Source organism: Oryctolagus cuniculus, chromosome 5, assembly GCF_964237555.1.
Source record: "Oryctolagus cuniculus chromosome 5, mOryCun1.1, whole genome shotgun sequence".
Taxonomy (NCBI): domain Eukaryota; kingdom Metazoa; phylum Chordata; class Mammalia; order Lagomorpha; family Leporidae; genus Oryctolagus; species Oryctolagus cuniculus.
In genome coordinates, this window is record NC_091436.1 from 9,247,447 (window position 1) to 9,268,078 (window position 20,632).

The following is a 20,632-nucleotide window of genomic DNA, read 5'->3' on the forward strand; positions in this document are numbered from 1 at the left end:
AGCGCTAGACCTGGCCACACTGCAGGGCACCGTGGAATGGCAGGGGCCCGGAAGGCAAGGGCAGAACTGGGCCTGCAGGCCCCATGGGGGGACGAGCTCCTCACACGGCGCGGACGGGAACGCGGCAGGGCACATGGCAGGCGTGCACCCAATCCTGCTGCCCCCCAGCCCGGGGCGGGTCTGGCACAGGGCTCTCTAGGACGCATCTGTATCGCCTATAAGAGGCATGTGATCAAGCCAGGCCAACAGGACCCCCGGCTCCCACGCAGGCAAGGCCAGGGCTGCTCAGGGAGAAGTCCGGGTGCAGGGCTGGGCCCCTCCCACACGTGGGTTCAGAAGAAACAAGTGGCAGCCTCCCTCCACACTGTGTCCTCGGCCGGGGGGCGTGGCTGGACGGCTGAAGGGGCGTGGCCGGCAGGATGACGGAGCGGCCGCAGCCTGGACTCACCTCTGATGCCCACAAAGACGGTCAGGCCGAAGCAGGCGAAGAACACGACGAACACCAGGACGAAGTGGCGCTTGGAGAGCGTGTAGAGCCGCATGGGCGCCAGCCTGAGGACGGAAGCCGACGCGGGGGTGCTCAGGAGGGTCTGTGGCAGCCCCAGGCCGCGTCCCCCCCCCAGCTGCCCTCCCCAGAAGCCAGCACACGCTCTCCCCGCAGTTGGACCGCACACCCCAGCCTGGTCTGCAGGGGACAGGCCAACCCCAGGCCTCATCACAGGAACACTGGGCACTGTGGCGCCTATGTCCCCCAGGCACCACGCCCGCCTGCAGCTGCCCTGGTGAGCCCCAGTGCGACATGGAGAGCCAGCACGTGCTCGATGAGAGCTGTCACAGCCATGCCCACACCGGGAGCCCCAGGGACCACAACCCCGGATCTCCTGTGTCCTCCTGGGGAGGTGCAGTCCAGCCTCGGGGGGTGGGGGGTGGGGGAGGGGTCTACCCTTGACGTGGCCAAGCAGGCAGCCTGCAGTCTGCTGCGACCCACCAACAGCACCAGGGAACCTTCCAGAGGCTGCAGCCTGCCCTCCTGCAGGAGAAATCATAGGGGTGCGGGGGTGGGTGCAGTGGCCCTCTCTCCTTTAGGACTCCCCAATCAGGTGCCAGCAAACAGAAGAAAAATCTGTAAGGGTCAGGCGATAAGGGTTGGGGGCCTGCGGGCCCCTGGGTCCCTCCTGGCGCTCAGCCCCGCCCTCAGAAGCAGCTCAGGTGGACCGGGGGCAGGGCTGCATCCCGACCAAACCACAGGTCCCAGAGATGCGGCAGCTGCCCCGGGCCTGCAGCCACAGACCCCTCCCCAAGCCCCATAGGGAGACCCCCAACTTCAACAGGATGAGTGCAGGTGGGGCCGACACCAGCGGGAGGAGGGAGGGGCAGGCCTGGCCTTGGAGGCTGTTTACTCTCCCCGTGCACAGCTCACACAGGCGTGTACACACGCACACCCCTCTGCAGGCCAGAAGGCAGCTGCGGGGTCGGCTGGCGTCCTGGGGCAAAGGTGAGGCCGGCAGCCAGCGCTGCTCTGACGTGGCGGTGCTGACACGGGCCAGGAGGACACACTGCCCGCAGGCTCTAAGGGACAGAACCAGTGACTCCGGTCCCAACCCCGACCTGGGCCCTGCCGGGGGGAAGGGAAAGCTAGGGAAGTGATCCCAACTCAGACGTGGGGTCCACAGACGACGCGTGTCCAAGAGCCTTAGAGCACCAAGGCTGGAAATGGTCTCCAGGAAGAGACCCAGGTTACAGGCGGGGAAACGGGGACTGAGACAGCAGGACACTTGCTGCGACACCACAGCTCTGCCCTCCGAGGGACCCGCTGCTCCACTTCCAACCCCGCTCCCTGCGGATGTGTCTGGGCAGCAGCGGATGACGGCCCAAACACTCAAGTTCCTGTCACCCACTGGCAGACTGGGATGGAGTCCCTGGCTCCTGGCTCAGTCTAGCCCAGCACCAGCGGTCGCAGCCATCAGCCAGTAGATGGAAGCTTGCTCGCTCTCTCTCGCTCGCGCGCGCGCTCTCTCTCTCTCTCTCTCTCTCTCTCTCTCAGCATTTCAAATAAAGTTTGAAAATTGTAAGGGGTGGGGGGGGGCCTTCCAGACATCTGCCCAAGTCTACCCCACTCCAAACCAGCTTCTCCCAGGACATCCTCACCTGGAAGTCCTACACTCACAAAGCCCAGTAACACAAAGGGAGAAACTGGCTTCCACTGCCCACATCCTGCCGTCCCTTCTCCTCAGTCTGAAACCTGAGTGTCCTCTCTCTGAGGGCGGGACCTCAGATCTCCTCTTGCTGAGACCCCAGCCTCCATCCTATACCCCAGCCAGCAGGGATGGGGGCGTCCCGGCTTCCTCACTCCTCTCCACGCCCCACACCCATCCCACTGCTCAAGGCCTTGCAACTCCTAACAGAATGATGGCCATCACCTCCCAGACTCTGCTTCCCTCGCGGTTTCACACGGCTGCTCGTAGCCTGCACCTGTACCTGAGGTCCCCCAGACCCTGCCCTACAGCTCCCAGCCACCCTGCATCGCGCCCGAGTCACCCCGGCCCTTGTCATCACCACACCTTCCAAGGGCGGTACTCCGAGGACCCCATCACAGGATGAGGTGGCTTGCCCTCGATCCCAAGGCTGAGAGGCGGCAACACTCCAGCCCAGCCTCAGCCTCCGCAGGTGGATTCTGCAACTCTAAGAACAATGACGATCCCAGCACAGCCAAGCCAGGCTCCGTCTCAGCACCGTCCACCCCGCCCCTCCACAGACAATCCAATCCCACCCATCAGTCAAGGCTCCCTGTACGCCCACGTCCCTAAACCATTATCATCATTATTATTATTTGACAGACAGAGTGGACAGTGAGAGAGAGAGACAGAGAGAAAGGTCTTCCTTTGCCGTTGGTTCACCCCCACCCACCCACCCAATGGCCGCTGCGGCCGGTGCGCTGTGGCCGGCGCACCGTGCTGATCTGAAGCCAGGAGCCAGGTACTTCTTCCTGGTCTCCCATGGGGTGCAGGGCCCAAGCACTTGGGCCATCCTCCACTGCCCTCTCGGGCCACAGCAGAGAGCTGGCCTGGAAGAGGAGCAACCGGGACAGAATCCGGTGCCGCAGGTGGAGGATTAACCAAGTGAGCCATGCACTGGTCCCTGATTTTTTTTTTTTTAAGATTTATTTATTTATTTGAAAGTCAGAGTTACAGAGAGGTAGAGGCTCAGAGAGAGGTCTTCCATCCACTGGTTCACTCCCCAAATGGCTGCAGCAGCCAGAGCTGTGCCAATCTGATGCCAGGAGCCTGGAGTTTCTTCCATGTCTCCCACATGGGTGCAGGAGTCCGAGCACTTGGGCCATCCTCCACTGCTTTCCCAGGCCACAGCAGAGAGCTGGATCGGAAGTGGAGCATCCGGGACTAGAATTGACATCCATATGGGATGCCGGCACTGCAGGTGGCAGCTTTACCCGCTACACCACAGCCCCGGCCCCGCTAGTCTGTTTTCTCCACATGTTCTACTCTTGCCCCTGCTGCAATGCTGGTCTGAACATGGCTCCCCCCTCCAAAGCCTCCAAATCACTGTGAGCTGGACTCTAGAGTTCACCCCCTCTAGACTGGACTCTAGAAGCAGTGGGCTTCAGCGGGGTTGGGACCAGATAAGGTCATCAGGCAGAGCCCCCGGGAGTGACCACTGTGCAAAGTGGACTGATATTTATATATGGCCTATGTCAAAACTGAACTTTTTTCTCCCAATATTATATTTTAAAATTCTTCTTATTGACTTGAAAGGCAGAAAGCGATAGAGAAATCGTCCATCCACTAGTCCACTCCCCAAGTGCCCACAATAGCTGGAGCTGGGTCAGGCCAAAGCCAGGAGCCTGAACCCCATGTGTCCCCCCTACGGGTGGCAGGGACCTGAGTGCCTGAGCCATCCCCTGCTGCCTCCCGTCCCGTGGTGCAGCTCAGCAGGAGGCTGGGGTCCGAAACAGCCGGGACCTGAACCCGGCTGATGTGATGGCGGCGTCCCGCGCAGTGTCTCCACCACTGTGCCAACGCCCTGCCCCCCCCCCGCCCCCTGCGGCATCCTTTATTGCTGCTGCAGCTCAGGCCTTTGCCCTCTACCGCAGCAAACGATGGGCCCAAGCAGCCCCACGCCGCTCCCCTCCGCCCAGACGGCCTTCGCCTAGGACCTGGTCCTGCGGCCCCGGAGGCCACCGTGGCTCGGCCGCTGCAGCGTCTGCATCTGCATTAGCTGGGCCCAGCGCCTGGCAACGCTGCAGCCACCACGCGGGCCCACGGATCGCTGCTGCCTCCCACGCAGGGCTCGTACACCGCTGCCAAGAGAGGTGGGAGGTGAGCGCGACCGCGGAAAGGACCTGACTCACCACGGCCCTGCAAACAGGACCGCAAGATGGCCAAGGCGTGGGAGGGCGGAGGCAGCGAGGGACACCCCGCGGGGCCGTCTCAGACCACGGATGAAGACATGGGAAGAACACTCGAGCCCTGACAACCGCTGCCTCCACAGACGCCCGGTGGCAGCAGCGCCCTGCCGGTGGCCAGCACGGCGCCCCGAGGCCAAGGGTCAGCCAGGGAGGCGGGGTTTATCTCATCTCATCAAGTCCCTCATCCAGCGGGTGGGGACGACTGCACACACTCAGCATTGCAAAGCAGTCCCTGGGCTCAACGACACAGACTTCCCACTTCAGAACCTAAAAACGAGGCCCTGAGCACTAGAAGGGGGCCTTAAGCCCCTCAGCCTGCTCCCACATCTCACATCTCGCCTCGAGGCGCTGGCCCAGGGCCTGGCTGCACCTCCAACCCTCAGACGATCGGCAAGCAAGAGCTCTCCAGGCCTGGTTTCCTCACCTGCAAATGGAGCACGCGGGGCCCTTGTCCCGCCCGCGGGGCTGCAGGAGGCGTAAGGGAAGTGAGCAACAGGCCGCACCGGGACAGCGTGGTTGGATTGGAGCAAGAACCCAACCGTGTTACTGCAGGCAAAGCTGTGCTTCTCACACACCAACAACCAACGTGTCTTTGACAAAGAGCCAAAATCAACCCCTAGAGTGAGGAGTCTCTTCAACAGATGATCCCGGGAAAACTGGATCTCCACACCCAGAAGTAGGAAACAAGACCCCTACCTCACACCTAACACAAAAATCCATGCAAGTTGGGTCAAGGACCTAAATCTACAACCTAATACCATCAAATTACTAGAGAACATTGGGGAAACCCTGCAAAACATTAGCAGAGGCAAAGACTTCTTGGAAAAGACCCCAGAAGCACAGGCAATCCAAGCCAAAATTAACAAACGGGGTTACATCAAGCTGAGAAGCTTCTGCACTGCAAAAGAAACACTCAGCAAAGTGAAGAGGCAACAGACAGAATGGGAGAAAATATTTGCAAACTATGCAACTGATACAGGATTTACAACCAGAATCTATAAGAAGCTCAATAAACTCAACAACAACAAAACAAATAGTTCAGTTAAGAATTGGGCAAAGGACTTAAACAGGCATTTTTCAAAAGATGAAATCCAAATAGCCAACAGACACATGAAAAAATGCTCAGGATCACCAGCCATCAGGGAAATGCAAATCAAAACCACAAGGAGGTTTCACTTCACCCCAGTTAGAATGGCTCTCATACATAAATCAACAAACCACAAATGCAGCAAGAATGTGGGGAAAAGGTGCCCCAATCCACTGCTGGTGGGATGTAAAGTGGTACAGCCACTGTGGAGGACAGTATGAGATACCTCAGAATCGGAATACAATACAGATTCACCACCTGACCCTGCCACCCCACTCTGGGAAACTGCCCAAACGATGAAATGAGCAGATGAGAGTGATCTGTACGCCCAGGTTCACTGCAGCTCAATTCACAACAGCAAAGACATGGAGTCAACCCAGATGTCCATCAAATAATAACCAGATTAAGAAATTATGGTATAGATACACCATGGAATACTACTCAGCCATAAAAAAGGTTGAAATCCTGTCGTTTGCAATGAAAGATACAACTGGAAACCATAATATTTAGTGAAATAAGCCAGTCCCAAAAAGACAAATACCATGTTTTCCATGATCTGTGGTTACTAATGGAGTACCTAATATGCAATGTACTGGAGTGAAATTAACATTTTGAAGTCTGATGATTATTTTCGCCCTTATGTCTACTTTGAGGAACAGTGTTTTTTCTTCATACTATTCATTGAACTCTTTACAAGTGTAGGGTTAATCTTATAAATATAAATTAACTGAAAATAGATCTTTATAAAAATTAAGAGTGGGAACGGCCGGTGGCATAGTAAGCTAAGCCTCCACCTGAGACACTGGTTTGTGTCCTGGCTGCTCCTCTTCCGATCCAGCTCTCTGCTGTGGCCTGGGAAAGCAACAGAAGATGGCCCAAGTGCTTGGGCCCCTGCACCCATGTGGGAGACCTGGAAGAAGCTCCTGGCTCCTGGCTTCAGACACACTCAGCTCTGACCACTGAGGTCATTTGGGAAGTGAACCAGCGGATGGAAGACCTTTCTCTGTCTCTCCCTCCCTCTGTCTGTAACCCTACCTTTCAGGTAAATAAATAAAAGCTTTAAAAAAATCAAGAGTGGGGGCCAGTGCCATAGCTCACTAGGCTAATCCTCCGCCTGCAGTGCCAGTACCCCAGGTTCTAGTCCCGGTTGGGGCGCCAGATTCTGTCCCGGTGGCTCCTCCTCCAGTCCAGCTCTCTGCTGTGGCCTGGGAGTGCAGTGGAGGATGGCCCAAGTGCTTCGGCCCTGCACCCCATGGGAGACCAGGAGAAGCACCTGGCTCCTGGCTTCGGATTGGCACAGCATGCCAGCCATGGCGGCCATTTGGGGGGTGAACCAACGGAAAGAAGACCTTTTTCTCTGTTTCTCTCTCTCACTGTCTAACTCTGCCTGTCAACAAAAAAAAAAAAAAATCAAGAGTGGGAAGAGGAGCAGGGGAGGAAGAAGGGTGAGCAGGTGGGAGGATGGGGTGGGAAGGATCACTGTGTTCCTAAATCTGTACATATGAAATTCATGCAGTCTGCACACCTTAAATAATTAAAAAAAAAAAAAAAAGAGCTGTGCTTCTCCTCCGCCCTCTGTTTATTTCTGAGCATTCCCCCATCTTCCTCTGAACACCACCTCGGCAGACACACTCACCCTCTGGCTTCAGCCCCTGGGGGAGAGGGTGGGGCCGCTGCTTCCTGGGCACCCATTTGTTCCCAGGCCAGGCGCTTCCCTGGGGGCCAGGAGTGATCAGCCCATTCCACACCTGAGAAGCAGAGCCTGAGGGTGGGCTTCAGTGCTCAGGCCCCCGGCGGTGGAGGTGAGCCCAGGATGCCGGTCAGGGCAGAAAGCCGGCCGCCCCACCCTCCCCCACGCCGACTGCTCACCCTAACCTGTTCTTTCCAAACACCTGCCATTTAATGGGTTTTGAAAGGCAATTTCTGAGGGAAGAGCAGCGCGAAGCTGAAACGTCCCGCGGCCAGCATCACCTGCCCAGTGATTTCTGCGGCTGCTCAACAGCGAAGCAAACTTCAAGAAAGCCACAGGGACACTCAGAGCCCAGAACTTCAAAGTGCACTTTTACGAGCACAGCTGGAAACGGCTCAAAGAAGCGTGTGTGTGCGCGTGCGTCCCCTCTCGGCCACAAGCCCAGGGCGTGCACCGCGAGTGTGCTGCTTAGGTCACCAAACGCCCCTTCCAGGCCAAGGGAAACAAGGAAGCAGCTCGACGACTGGCCGGGAGCTTATCTCAGCGCAGGCCTGTGCTGGCCGCAGGAGCGGGCCCAGCCCAGCGCCGGGCTCTGTAGCCTGGCTGGAAGCTTCTCGAGCTGGGACCAGCAGTGAGCTGCGCGGCACGGCTGCGCCCGTCCACGTCTCCTGCCCAGGGCCGCTGTGATGGTGGCACCCGTGGGCGTGGCAAGCCCCGGCAGCTGTCCCTGACAGGGGTCAAGTACAGTGGTCAAGTGTGGGTTCCGCGTGGGTCCACGCAGGCTTCGCTCTCAGCTCTGAGAACCCACTTGAGTTCCCTGCACCCAGCTTCCCCGGTGTAAGCAAAGCTGACCCGCGAGGCTGCTCGTGAGCACCCCAATAAACGACAGTTGCGGCTCCCCTTCACTGTTCCTAGGGATCGTCTTGGTTCCCCCCAAAAATATTCAAAAAAAAATGCAATGCTGCATAACTCGGTGTGTGCAGGAACAGGTTACTGACCCCACCCAGTGCCCCCCAAGCAGGACACCCAGCGGACTCGGACCCTGAAACCAGGCTTCCTCGGGCTTAACTTGCAAGATGAACATGCAACCTTCACTGATGGCAAAAACGGGGCTCTAATTCAAAGACTTCTACACGTACATGCCCCGGAACAAAAGGGACACATAAAACACACTCTAGAAGCTGGCTTGGGGGTGGGGAGTGCCTAGGCCTGCTCCCCCACTCCAGGGCTTGCTGCCCCTCTGACCCAGGGAGGCAGCAGGCACCAGCTGGAGTAAATGGAGTCCTGGTCCCTACATGGGCTTCAGGCCCAGCAGTTGCAGGCGCTGGGGGAGCGAACAGTGGATGCCAGTTCTCCCTCTCCACCTCTGAAATTTAACAAACAAAAAGCTCGGGGGTGGGGGCTAGTGTTCGGCACAGTGGGGACACATACAAATCTCAAACTGCAGCACCTGGGATCAAGCCCCAGCTCCACTTCCGGTTCTAGCTTCTGCTGACACGCACCCTGGGAGGGGGGGTGGCAGGGGACGGCTCCAGCGTGCGAGTCTGCCATCCTCATGGGAGGCCCAGCTGGAGCTCTGAGCCCAGCCCTCCTCGTGGCGCCTACTGGGGGAGTCACCCAGGGATGAACAGTCTCTCTCTCTCCCTCTCTGTCTCTCTGACTTCCAAACAAATTTTTTTAAAAAGTTTTAAAGGGTTTGAAGTGTCAAGCAGCACACACGAGGCCAACCTTAGTGAACCCCGCAGACAAACGCTACAGACAGAGAGGGCGACAGTGCGCATGAGGCAGGCTCAGCCATGGTTCTCCGGGGTCCAAGCAGAAAGTCAGACCGGCAGCTGCTCAGAGAAGGGCTGACCGCCAGGCGAGGGTTTAAGGACTGAGCACTCTTCCTTCTGACTGGCAACGCCGCTTGAGAGACAGAGCTGGCGAGACAGTGCCTAGCTACCAGTTCACTTCCCCGAATAGGCACACAGCTGAGGGGAGAATCAGGAGCCTAGAACTCAATCCAGCTCTGCCAGTGGGGTGGTAAGAACCCAACCACGTGAGCCACCATTGCTGCCTCTCTGGGAGCGGAGCTGGGAGCTGAACCCAGACACAGGTGTCCTAACCAGCCTCCCCCGCCTTTCTACAAGATGTGGACAGTCTGGGTGTGTTGGGGAGGGCACCAGGGCAGGGGTTGCAGTGGGGCCACCCCCAGCCCCTGAGCAGTGCACCTGCTCCCGAAGGCAGCTCTGTGCTCTCCCACTCCTCCGAGCCCCACCCTGCTGTCTCTCACCTCCCTAACCCAGAACAGCTGGGACCCACCGGGCACCTAAATTCAGGACACACTTCAATGCCCAGCCTTGGTTCTGGGGAGAACTTTACTTCAGTTTCACTCTGAGTGCTGGATGACAGTGGCTGTCTGACAGCCAGTCACACCCCAGCACCCCAACCTGGGGCTTCCTGGAGCCCGAGGTGCGCTGCTAGCACCACACAGCGGGACACTGTCCACCGCTCCACCAAGTCCACCGCGCAAGCTGCGTGTGTAGGTTCACCTGGGGACTTTCCTTGGTCAACAGCTTCCATCCGGGCCACTTCTCTGTCCTGTAACAGCACAGGACTCTCACGGGACGCCCCCTTCATCCTCCCCTATTTCCTACTGAAAGGGCCACCACTAGGCCCACCCCGGGGCTGCTGTGCCAACCGACAAGAGGCAGGTGGCCAGGCCCCCCACGACATGCGGCTGTCACTCTGTGGGGCTCCCTACCTATTCCAAGCAGGGCAATTCACACAGAACACACGTGAATGTTGCCCCCTGGAGTTGTGCAGGGGTGGTCCTCCTAACTCACCGACACCCGGCACGGAATGAAAGCAAAGATCCTGAAAACATCAATTTCCGTGCCAGTCCGGGTTCCCACCGCGCGCTAAATAAAGCGAGCCACCGCGGTAATGAACTACCCCGGCAAGCGCTGCCCATCGCCGGGACGCCCCCCCCCCGCCCAGGTGACTTCTCCCACCGTATCCAGCGCAAAGCCCTCCTGCCCCTAAAGCCCCAAATAAGGTGCAGACCCCACACCGACCCGCCTTCGCCCTCCGCACCTGCCAGGGCGGCGGGCGCCCCTGAACCTCCCGCAGCTCCGCCCGGCTACCCCTTCCTTGGGGTCGCTCTCCGGACACCCCTTCCTTGGGGTCGCTCTCCGGACACCCCCCCCCCCCCCCAGGGCCACTGCCGCGTGCAAAGCCCGCTGGAGGGGTGGCGTCCCGGGCGCACAGCGGGAGCGGGGCCGAGGTCTGCAGCCCCCGAGCGCAACTCGCAATCCCCAGCCTCCCACAGAGCCCACCCCGGGGGCCGAGCGGGCTCCGCTGCGCCCACGTCACCACACGCGTGCGGGAAGCCGAGGCCCCCGGGCGCGCAGGCCCGGCCCCTCCCGGGCGCGCTGGCTCGCCGCCCGGTGCCGGAACCCCGGCCGCGTCGGCAGCTCCGGCTCGCCGGGCAGGCGGGTCGGGGTTCGGCCTCCCTGCCTCCGGCGCCCCTTCCCCGCAGCCGACCCCACGTGGGCGCAGGGGGGCCCCAGGCAGGGCTCCCGGGAGCCGAGGCGCCCCAACTCGGGGTGCGGGAGCCCCCCGCCCGGCCCCAGAACTCACGGCTCCATCTCGGCGCCCCGCGCGCTCGGCCCCGCCAGGCGTCGCGCAGCAGCCGCGGCAGCCCCAGCCGGTGCCGGAGCCGGAGCCGGAGCCGGTGCCGGTGCCGGTGCCGGAGCCGGAGCGACGGCGGCCCGGGCGCTGTCGGCCCAGGAAAACTCATCAGAGCGCGACGCGGCCGGTCACGTGCGCGGAAGCGGCGGGCGCGCGAGCTCGGGGGCGCGCGGCCCGGGGCTGGGGCTCACCCTGGAAGGCAGAGGTGCTTGGAATCTGACTTCCGGGCCCGAGGGCGGGCGGACAGCACCTTCCTTCCTCCATCCCTCCGTTTATCCGCTCATTCATTCACCCTTCTGCGTCTTGGTCAAGGCATTGGGCCGGCCTGGGGGGTCCCAGTGTCCGGTGGTTGTCCAAAAGCTACTTCGGCCCTGTCTGCATTCCCCCCCCTCCCCCCGGCAGAGAATCAGTGACTTTCCGTGTCCCCAAAGGGCTTTGTGACGCCGAAAATGCTCTCGGGCAAGCGCGGCAAGCGTCCGCCGCCCCCGCGGGGTGACCCGGGCCGGCTCCTAATGGGAGCTGCAGGCTCTGCGCCCCAGGAAGCGCGGCCGTGGGTCCTGCACCCACCCGCAGAGCTGAATCATCTCAGCTGGGGCGAGCCCCGGATCCTCCCGTGGACAGCAGGTGGCAGGGGCGTCCACCGAGCGCCGAGACACCGCCGCCCCAAGCACCTTCCTCAGCTCTGAATTTCTGCCATCAGGGACGCACCAAAGCCAAGGTTTGGACATTCTGAGACCCCCTGTGCTGGTCAGGACGTCCGCTCTCCCCACGTTCCGGGGAGTGGGGGGCGGGGATCGAGGCGAGATTCCTTGGTGAACCTTGGGGGAGGGCGCACCAGGCTCTCCGAGTGGGAGGAGGGAGGTGGGGGACAGCCCGCACTCGCTGGGGCTGAGTCTTGAGGAAGATGGAGTGGAAGAGGGGGAGAGAACAGCCGGAACCAAGGCAAGAGATCCCATTAGCACCCCGCAAACTAAACCCCCACACTGGAAGGAAAGGGCATTTCACGGCAGGGGAAGCGCCGGTGGGGGTGGGGGTGGGGGTGGGTGGCAGCTTCAGCCCCCTCGGCGTTTGTCCCCTCTCAGGGGGCGTCCTGTGAGCGCTGCAGGCGCCCCAGGAGTCATGCGCTAGTTCCCAGTGAGACCCAAGCCCACCAGCGCACTCAGCAGGCACAGAGCGGGCTGCCAACGAAGCACTCTCTCTCCAAGCACGGCCACACGTTTACAGACTCAGCTCTCCTCCTAGGGTCCGGCTGCGGGCACAGCGGCCGAGGTGACGGTCGGGGCATCGAATCCCGTCTCGGGGTGTCTGGGTTGGAGCCCCTGACTCCAGCTTCCTGCCAGTCAGACCCTGGGAAGCAGCAGGTGATGGCTCACGGACTTGGGTCCCTGCTGCCCACGGGAGACCCGGATGGAGATCCTGGCTCCTGCTTTCAGCTCGACTCAGCCTGGCTGTCACAGATATTGGTTGGGAGGTCTCTGTCCGTCTCAAAATAAATAAATATTAAAATGCAGGCTTCCCGCGTATCCTTAAATGGTACAATAGTTTTGAAAAGCCCTCTAAGGTTCACATGTCTGCAGCATTCCCCAGAGACCCCATTTGAGTGAAGTATCTGATCTGGGTGGGCTCTAACTCCAGAACCTACACGGGTTTGACACCACCTATTCCTAGAGAACCTCTGATTTATACCCAATGTTCAACTCATTCTCTAAAGGCCAAATTAAAAACATAATTTGGACTAAAGCCAAGTCACCAGTCTAGTTTGCCAACTCCCCCACTCACTATTTTTGAAAGTTGATGGCAGCAACTCAACAGTCTCGTTTCTAAGAACCCTTGGTGCCCTAGGAAAGCCACTGCTTATTCCAAGGCTTTCAAACCTACTTCATACTGGTTTTTTTAAAAAAGAGATTTATTTATTTATTTTGAAAGGCAGAGACACAGAGAGAGAGGAAGAGAGAGAGAGAGAGAGATCTTCCATCAGCTGGTTTACTCCCCAGTGACCTCAAAGCCAGGGCTGGGCCAGTCCAAAGCCAGGAGCCAGGAGCTTCCTCTGGGTCTCCCTCATGGGTGCAGGGGCCCAAGCATTTGGGTCATCCTCTGCTGCTTTCCTAGGCACACTAGCAGGATCACAAGTGGAACAGCCAGGACTCGAACCGGCACCCTTATGGGATGCCAGTTGTGCAGGTGGAGGCTTCTATGCCATGGTGCTGGCCCCACCTACTTCTTACTTTAACAACTAACATTTTTCTGGCATTCTGTGTATGTACTCTGTAGTCTCATCCCCTAACATGGTAATAATGGTCATCATTGATGACTAACAGTGAGTACTCCTACTCTGGACAGAGTTAAATAGGCTTGAAACAGAAAGGGCATTTTCCAGTCCTCCCTAACACGTTGTCTTAGTCTGCCCATGCAGCATCACCAGTCCATAGGTCGGGTGGCTTAAGCAACAGAGATTGACTTCTCATAGCCTAGACCTGCAGGTCCGAGATCAAGGTGCTGGCCAGTTTGGTTCCTGGGGAGGGCGCTCTTCCCGGCTGGCAGATGGCCACCTTCTCACTGTGTGCTCACATGGCCTTTTCTCAGTGGGCGTGTGCACAGGATCTCTCTGTCTGTCTCTCTCTCCCCTGTCTCTCCCTATAAGGATACGAATCAGAGATCCACCCCCGTCTCTCCCTATAAGGATACGAATCCTATCAGAGATCCACCCATGTCCTTCATTTAGCCTTAATTACTCCCTTAGTCCAAAAACAACCACACTAGGGGTACCTTGTAATACCCGTAAGTGGAAGATTTCTTCAACAGGAAAATTCACTTACATACTCATTCACTCCCAATGACTCCAACTGCCCAGTCTTCACGCCAAGGCAGGAAAATCCAAGTCCAGACCTCCCCTTAAGCCCCTGCTATGGCTGACACCAGCTGCAGTTGGAGCCATCTCCGGGCTGTAGTTTCGACAGCTCCTGGACACCCATCTTCAGTGGACTCATCCTCTCTTCAGCCAGCAGGGCAGGAGGCGGAGGTCACCCACTGCCTGCCCCAGGCCCTGCCATCATTTGAGGGAGGCGTGCATCCTCCCCACCCACTTGAGACAGCCAATATGGAAGCTTACTTCTCCAAGGCGTCTTCACGCCTAAGACTGGTTGCTAGAATGCAGGGTCTAGCTCTTTTGGCTCCAGTGCTGCACTGTTCTTACCCAGCTGAGTGATGCCAGGAACACAGCCAACTTCTGCTCTGCAGGATCAACACTGTGGGCTGCTGGGTTTTACTTTCTTGTCATAGGACCTGTTCCCATGGTTTGTTTATTGCTTAACAAGCTCCCCTAAAAGGTACAGCTGTATAAGTTTCCTACAGCTACACAAAAAAGCTCCCCAAACCCAGTGGCATGAAACCACAGCTTCACAATCTCACAGTCTCTAGGGCTCGGGAATGCGATGCAGCTTCACTGGGTCCTTTGGCTCCGGGTTGCTCACAAGATTGCAGTCAAGGTATCAGCGAGGCCACAGTCATCCTGAGGCTCAACCAGGGAAGGACCCACCTCCCATCCCCACAAGTGGCTGTGGGCAGACATAGCTCATTCTCGGCGCTGAGACTGCTCTCAGATCCCTGCAACGTGGGGGATTTGCTTCAACAGAGGGAGCAAGTGCAGAGAAGCAGGAGAGCAAGAGCCGGACAGAGGTCACAGTCCTTTACAACCTAGTCTCACAAGGGACATCCCATCACTGCGCTTCTTCTGTCCCACCCACACTCAGGAGGTGGGGATCACGCAAGGCACGGGTACCAGGAGCTGAGGGGTGGGGGCGGGGGTTGTTGCTGGTAGCATCAGTGCCAACTACTGAGATGACTTGAGGCTATTTACTGAGGATGCATTTAGGTGACATCTAGGACTGCAGGCACCAGAAGACTCATCCAAAATTCTGTCTTCACTCACAGGGCAGGGGCCTGCAGTGGGATGGCTGGGCAGGGCTCTGCAGTGTGGTTCTTCCACACAACCAGATGGGCTTTCTCACAGCACCGAGGGCTCAGAGCAATCAGGCTTCTGCCACGGGGGAGAGGGGTGATTTCTCCTAGAACGGATGCTCTACATCACCACAGCAGCAGCCACAAGGCTTCCCATGGGCTCAGCTGTTGTTCAGCGTTACCGCCCATTAGTAGGAAGATCACAACCAGCCGGATCCAAGAGGAAGGGACAACAAAGAGCAGGAGCTAGGGGTGCACCGTCTCTGGAGTGGAGCTACCCCAGTCTTGAAGTCCATAGGAAAATGCAACATTTGCTTCCTTTCTTTCCTTCATCTCCAAAGGTGAGTGGTTGTGCACAGAACTTTCACAGTCACTCTCAAGGTTACTACCGTGCAGAGGAGTCCACACGCATCTCATTTCATCCCCTGAGCAACCATTAAGATAAACACCTCTTTTTCCTTGGCACCTGTTGGTTTCCGCCGTTGACAATCACAAAACTAGGAACCAGGAGCATGGCCACCCCGGCTCTCCCCGACTCCCACCTGCACAGCCTTCTCCCACACCCCGGGCGGCTGCCACTGCAGGACTCAGTCCCCAGCATCCCTGCACATCCTCTGTGTGCCCTTGGCACCACAGAGTGTGGCTGCATCAGTCCCAGTGCTTCACGGCGCCAGCTTTGGCTTGTCTTCCCCTTTGCAGGACCTGGCACCCAGCCTGGTACAGAAGCACACCCAAATGTATGCGCTGAACGAATGGCTCAATGGGGTTGGCTGGAGGACCAGTGCAGAGCGGCCTGCTTCCTAACAGAAGACAGGAAGCAAAGGGGAGGGGGTGGCAGCGCCAGGACGGTGTCACTTGGGGGTGGGAGGCACTGTTCCCACCATCTGCCCTGGTGACTGGCGAGGGGGGGGGTGTCCTGATTTGCATGAGGCTTTCCACCTATCAGTTCTGAGTGTCCTGTACTTGGGAACCCCTCAGCCCTGGGCAAACCAGGACAGCTGGTCACCCGGCTTCTGGCCTGTGTTTTTTCTGTAAGTTGTTGGGCAAAAATTACCTGAGCATTTAACGAATGTCTGCCCTTGAAAACGGAACTTGAGACCAAAGTGTCCACGTGAACCATACTGGGCGTCCCACTGGGGACACAGTCACAGCAGGGGATGGACTGGGACACACGGGCAATTACTTAGTTCACTTAGAAGCAAAAACCCATCCCAGGAATCCAGGAAGGAGCGAGAAGGAATCAGGCCGGGAGTGGGAGGCGCACACTCCAGGGTGCAGCTGGCCACAGCTCCACAGCGCACGGCTGCCTGCTCAGTCCCACAGGGCGGCGCCAGAGAGAACCACAGGAACCGCCTTGTCCACAAGCAGCCTGGGACGCTGTCCTGTCGCCTGTCTCCCCCCAGGTCAGTCTGGCCTGCATCCAGGTGATGTCGCCCGGCCCTGCACGCAGGCACTGGGAGCCAGCGGCTGTGGGTACCAGTCCAGCCAGCGTGGACTGCCCATCGGTACTGAGGGGTCCTTGGTCTGGGGGGCAGGGGCGGTGAGAGGCTCAAGGGGCAGAGGCTGGAACCATGAGGACCTTCAGCAGGACAGCTCTGGGGGGAAGCGAGGCTGGGAGGGGCCAAGGGGATCGGGGGGTGGGGTCTGTTGGGAAATGAGGGGCCTGGGAAAACCCCGCAGGATGTCAGGGCGACCCTGAGCCTCCAGGGACAGGCCAGGGATGGGGACACAGGACAGGACACGTGGGGACCATGAACTGGAGACTGATGATCTGATCTCAGCGCTGACTTCCTTTGGTGTCCACCTGCTGGTGACTTCTTCCTGCTACACGGGCAGCCTGAGCATGGGAGGGAGCATGGATGGAGCCTCAGGGCGGACGGCACCGAGGTTCAGAGCCCCAAATTGGACAGCGGGGGACTGAGTGTCTGCCGTCTATGTCGCCCATGTGCCGACTTTCGCTAGCGGTGCTGGTTGGCCCCCATCTTCCAGGCACGAGGCTTGCTGTGGGCTTCAGACATCCCGAGCCGCACGGGCTGTTCTCGTCGGGCAGATGGTGCTGCTTCGGTTGCCAAGGCTATGTTACCACTGCAGCCGGGGATGGCCAGGGCCCCGGAGAACAGCCGGGGTGGGGCGGTGCTGACACCTGCTCTGCTGTCCAGGAAATCTGGACCTTTATTTTTTTCCTCTCAAGTCGTACAGCTCTGAAAACCAAGCTCTGCTGTGCAGGCATCAGCTCTGCTCTCACACTAGGGTGCACATAGAAATAACCAACCGTGGAGGGGGGCGCACAGGTGCAGCAGTGTACCACGGTTTCAATTCTAGGCAGGTGACTGGTTCCCAGCATCTGGGACACCCCTGGGCATGGCCAGCCTAACTACGCCTCAGCGTAGCCCAGCCCAGGGCTGCAGGCACGGAGGAAGGGGCTGCTCAGCAGAGAAGTTCCGGCTCAGAAAGTGAGAGGCAACAGACCCGCGCCCAGCCAGCAGAGGGCGAGGGCTCACGAGGCAGCAATCTGCCCCTCTCACGGCCCCAGGCAACCCTTAGAGAAAGCAACCATGGGTCCCACATGGAAAGGGGCTCTTAGCCGTGTGCTGGTAGTTCCCTGTATTTGAAAGGCAGAGAGAGAGAGAGAGAGAGAGAGAGAGAGAGAGAGAAAAGAGAGAGAGAGAGAGAGAGAGATCTTCTATTAAGTGTTTCTCTCCCCAAATGGCTGCATCAACCTGGACTGGGCCAGGGCAAAGCCAGGAGACTGGAACTCCATCTGTGTCTCCCACAGGGGTGCAGGGGCCCCAGAACTTGGGCCATCTTTCGATGTTTTTCTTGGCGCATTAGCAGGGAGCTGGAACTGGAAGCAGAGCTGGAGCCGGGGCTTGGAAGCAGGCACCCTGAAGTGGGATGCTGGCGTCCCAAGGGATGTCTTAACAGCTACCCCCAACGCCCACCACTGGGCTATACTTACAGCAACTGAATGCATAAGAATTTGGCAGCAGGGGGCTGTGAGCTAAGGGTCCCAACCCGCTGTGAGGAAGGAGGAACACGGGAGCCCACGGCGGGGGCTGTTCCTGAGCCCTTGGTCACGTGTGGTGGGGAGCAGCGGGCTGGCCACCATGTTGGAGAAGACAGCCTGGGAACTCCTGGAGGGAGGTGTGTGTGGACGAAGAGCTGTAAGCAGGCAGGAGGAAGCCGGAGAACAAATGCATAAGGGATGGAACAGGACCACAGGGCATGGGAGGGGAGTCTGCGGAAGTGGGGAGAGGGCACTGCCCGGATGTGGCCGCCGTGCCTAAGCCCTGGCGTCCACCCTAGCCCCTCATCCATGTGTCTGTCAGACCCTTGGTCCGTGGCCCAACCGGGGCCTGCACCTTGCACCCAATGGAAGACGGCGCTGCTGCTTCCTCCTCTGCGCTTCGTGCCATGTTCTCACATAGATGTTTAATGAGATTGTTTCTCTACCCTTGAGATGAGGGCGACAGAGAAGTGGCACTGACAGGGGATGGGCAGGCAGCTAGCTTAGGATCTGCTGAGCTGCGGGTAGCTGCAAACCACCTCCCCTGCCCGCCTCTGCCCCCACCCGCTCCGTGTGGAATTCTGTTCTACTTGTCAATCAGTTGCTGCCTTTCCCGGATGGATTTGCTCCACCCAGGATCTGGGGGGAAGATACACACACCCCTCAACAGCACTAAAGTTACAGCGTCATCACAGGACACTTGCTGTGTCCCTCCCACCACGAAGGAAGCAGCAGACTGACAGCTGTCAGTCAAAGGCTATAGGGAGGCACCTCCAATGGCTTGGAACACAGAGAGTAGGGGGCCCCTGGAACATCCCATCCAAGCCAGTAACCAACGTCCATTCAAACTGGCTGGCTTGGGCAGAGACATGCGGCCTTGGCTTCCATGGAGAGGTGGCTCTCAGACCTTAACCCTGACCGCAGCCTGCCAGGGGCGTGAATCCATGAATCCAAAGGGGGGCTGGCCAGTTTGAGACCATGGTTCATAGCAGCTACTGAACTCTGTGCTGAGAGGAGCTTGGGCCGGTGACCACTGTGCTGCTGTCCCCTCGGCAAGACCATCTATGGAAGAGACGGGGCCAGGCTGCGCGCGCACACACACACACACACACACACCCGTGCTCTCCAGCCCTGCTGAGACTCAGCCCAGATAATCAGACCAGACCCTGCGGGTGGGGCCCGAGCAGCAGTGTTTCTATAGCTCCCCCGACCCCTGGTGATTCTAAGGTGCAGCCAGCCGGGAGAATCTTCGTCAGTGAGGTCCCCCGGGGGACCCCATGTGTCCCCAGCCCAGGACTGTATCAGCCCAGTCGCTACACTGGCACGCGGTCTGCATACTGGTCTGAAGCTTGAGCCCTGTGCAGACTCCATGTACTGGCTAATGCAGGCCAGCAAGACCGACGGCCCCAGCTTGGGTGGACCCACAGAGATGGCCTGCTGCTTCCGGACGCCTCTTAGGTGGGGACACACCCAACGGCACGTATGTCACTGGCCATGAAAACTCAAGCCCAACTTTGCTGCCCCTATGTTTTACAATGCTAAGTTAATATTTAAAAACAAAACAACAGCAAAAAACCCTGCAGACCAGCAGGGTGGCCGCCCACAGATTTCTGGGGACTGCAGCAACACCTGTTTACCTACTCGCTGCTTTAACCTTTCCCATTCATGGCGTGGGCACAGTGGATCGTCTCCCCATGCCTTCTACCTAGCACAGCTCCACTGGCCCGCACCTCTCCTCATCCCCCCAGAAGACCCAGACCTCGGGAAGTCAGCCCCACCATCAGCTGGGGCTTGCACGGGCATGAGTCCAATCCCACACTCTTGCCTGTGTGCGCTCCAGGAAGGGCCAGTGGCCTCATTCTCAGCGAGACATGAGCTTGGTTTTCTTGTAAGCTTTCGATTAAGGTCTGCAACACACACAGAAATGCACACACACGGTGCACACAGCCTAGTGACACTCACAGCCAAGGGACCTGTACGACCAGCACCCAGACCAACAAGCACAAGGCTGCTAGGACCCAGAAGCCACCTTCTGCCCCCTTCCGGTTCCTGTCCCATAAGGCATAACCACACCCTGACTTTTCACCGTGTCCAGTTGTTTTGCCTGCTCGGTATGTGTGACAGAAATGGAATCAAGTGGTTGTACTCGAGTGTGAGAAGCACCTTGCGTGTGGTTGTAAGTTATTCACTGTATTGCTACATGATATCTCATCATGGACCAGGTCAATTGCATCGATACATTCTACCATTGCTGCGTATGTGGCGAGCTTGGGGCTTCCGCATCTCACAACTCCCGCAGTCATGAATATTGTAGCCCCCGCCTCTTGATGGACACACGCGCGCATCTCTGTAGGGTGAGCGCCCGAGGGGAGGTGCTGGCCATGGCTCCTCACCAGGTAGCGCTCCAGGCTTTCCAGCCCACCTCCTGCAGGGTGCGAGGGTTCCACGCCTGTCTTTCTCCTGGCTAATCTTTCGACGAGGGTGGAGAGGAGACTTGGGAGTTGTTCTGGAGATGTCAAGCTATTCCTTTGCTTGTAGAGAGAACCGCAGAAAGCCACAGTTCTCCCCATCAAGCGGGAGAGAAGCTAAGCAAGGGCCCGCATGGGTATCAGCACCCAGTCGGGGCCAGGTGCTACCGAGCTAAGCAGGGAGAACTGGATGACGTCGTGCAGCTGCTGGGCCAATGACCCAGTCCATCACCATGTTGCGCAGGCTGCGGTGTTTTTTGTCTGTGGCTGGGAGCACCCTTAGTGTCACCCTCAGGAGGCACCTTGATCGTAGGACACTCGGGTG

The 20,632-nt window shown here is 58.6% G+C and overlaps 1 protein-coding gene and 1 long non-coding RNA gene across 5 annotated transcripts in view; one reads left to right on the forward strand and one right to left on the reverse strand.

Moving 5' to 3' along the window:
- TMEM181 (transmembrane protein 181) overlaps nucleotides 1–20,632 on the reverse strand; it is a 59,779-nt gene that overhangs the window by 36,581 nt on the left and 2,566 nt on the right. The window contains exons 1-2 of one of the 4 annotated variants that reach the window (XM_051855210.2): nucleotides 11,067–11,200; nucleotides 449–552 (exon numbers count right to left, since the gene is read on the reverse strand). In XM_051855210.2, coding sequence (XP_051711170.1) covers nucleotides 449–542 — 94 coding nt within the window. In that variant the 5' untranslated portion in view covers nucleotides 543–552; nucleotides 11,067–11,200. Of the gene's footprint in view, nucleotides 1–448; nucleotides 553–10,278; nucleotides 10,358–10,824; nucleotides 10,942–11,066; nucleotides 11,201–20,632 lie in introns of those variants that run through there. The other 3 variants (XM_051855209.2, XM_070073325.1, XM_051855208.2) reach the window with 3 other exon arrangements.
- On the forward strand, nucleotides 11,375–12,384 carry LOC127493115 (uncharacterized). Its single transcript, XR_007923149.2, has 2 exons — nucleotides 11,375–11,593; nucleotides 12,118–12,384. It is a non-coding gene; the product is annotated as an uncharacterized lncRNA (long non-coding RNA).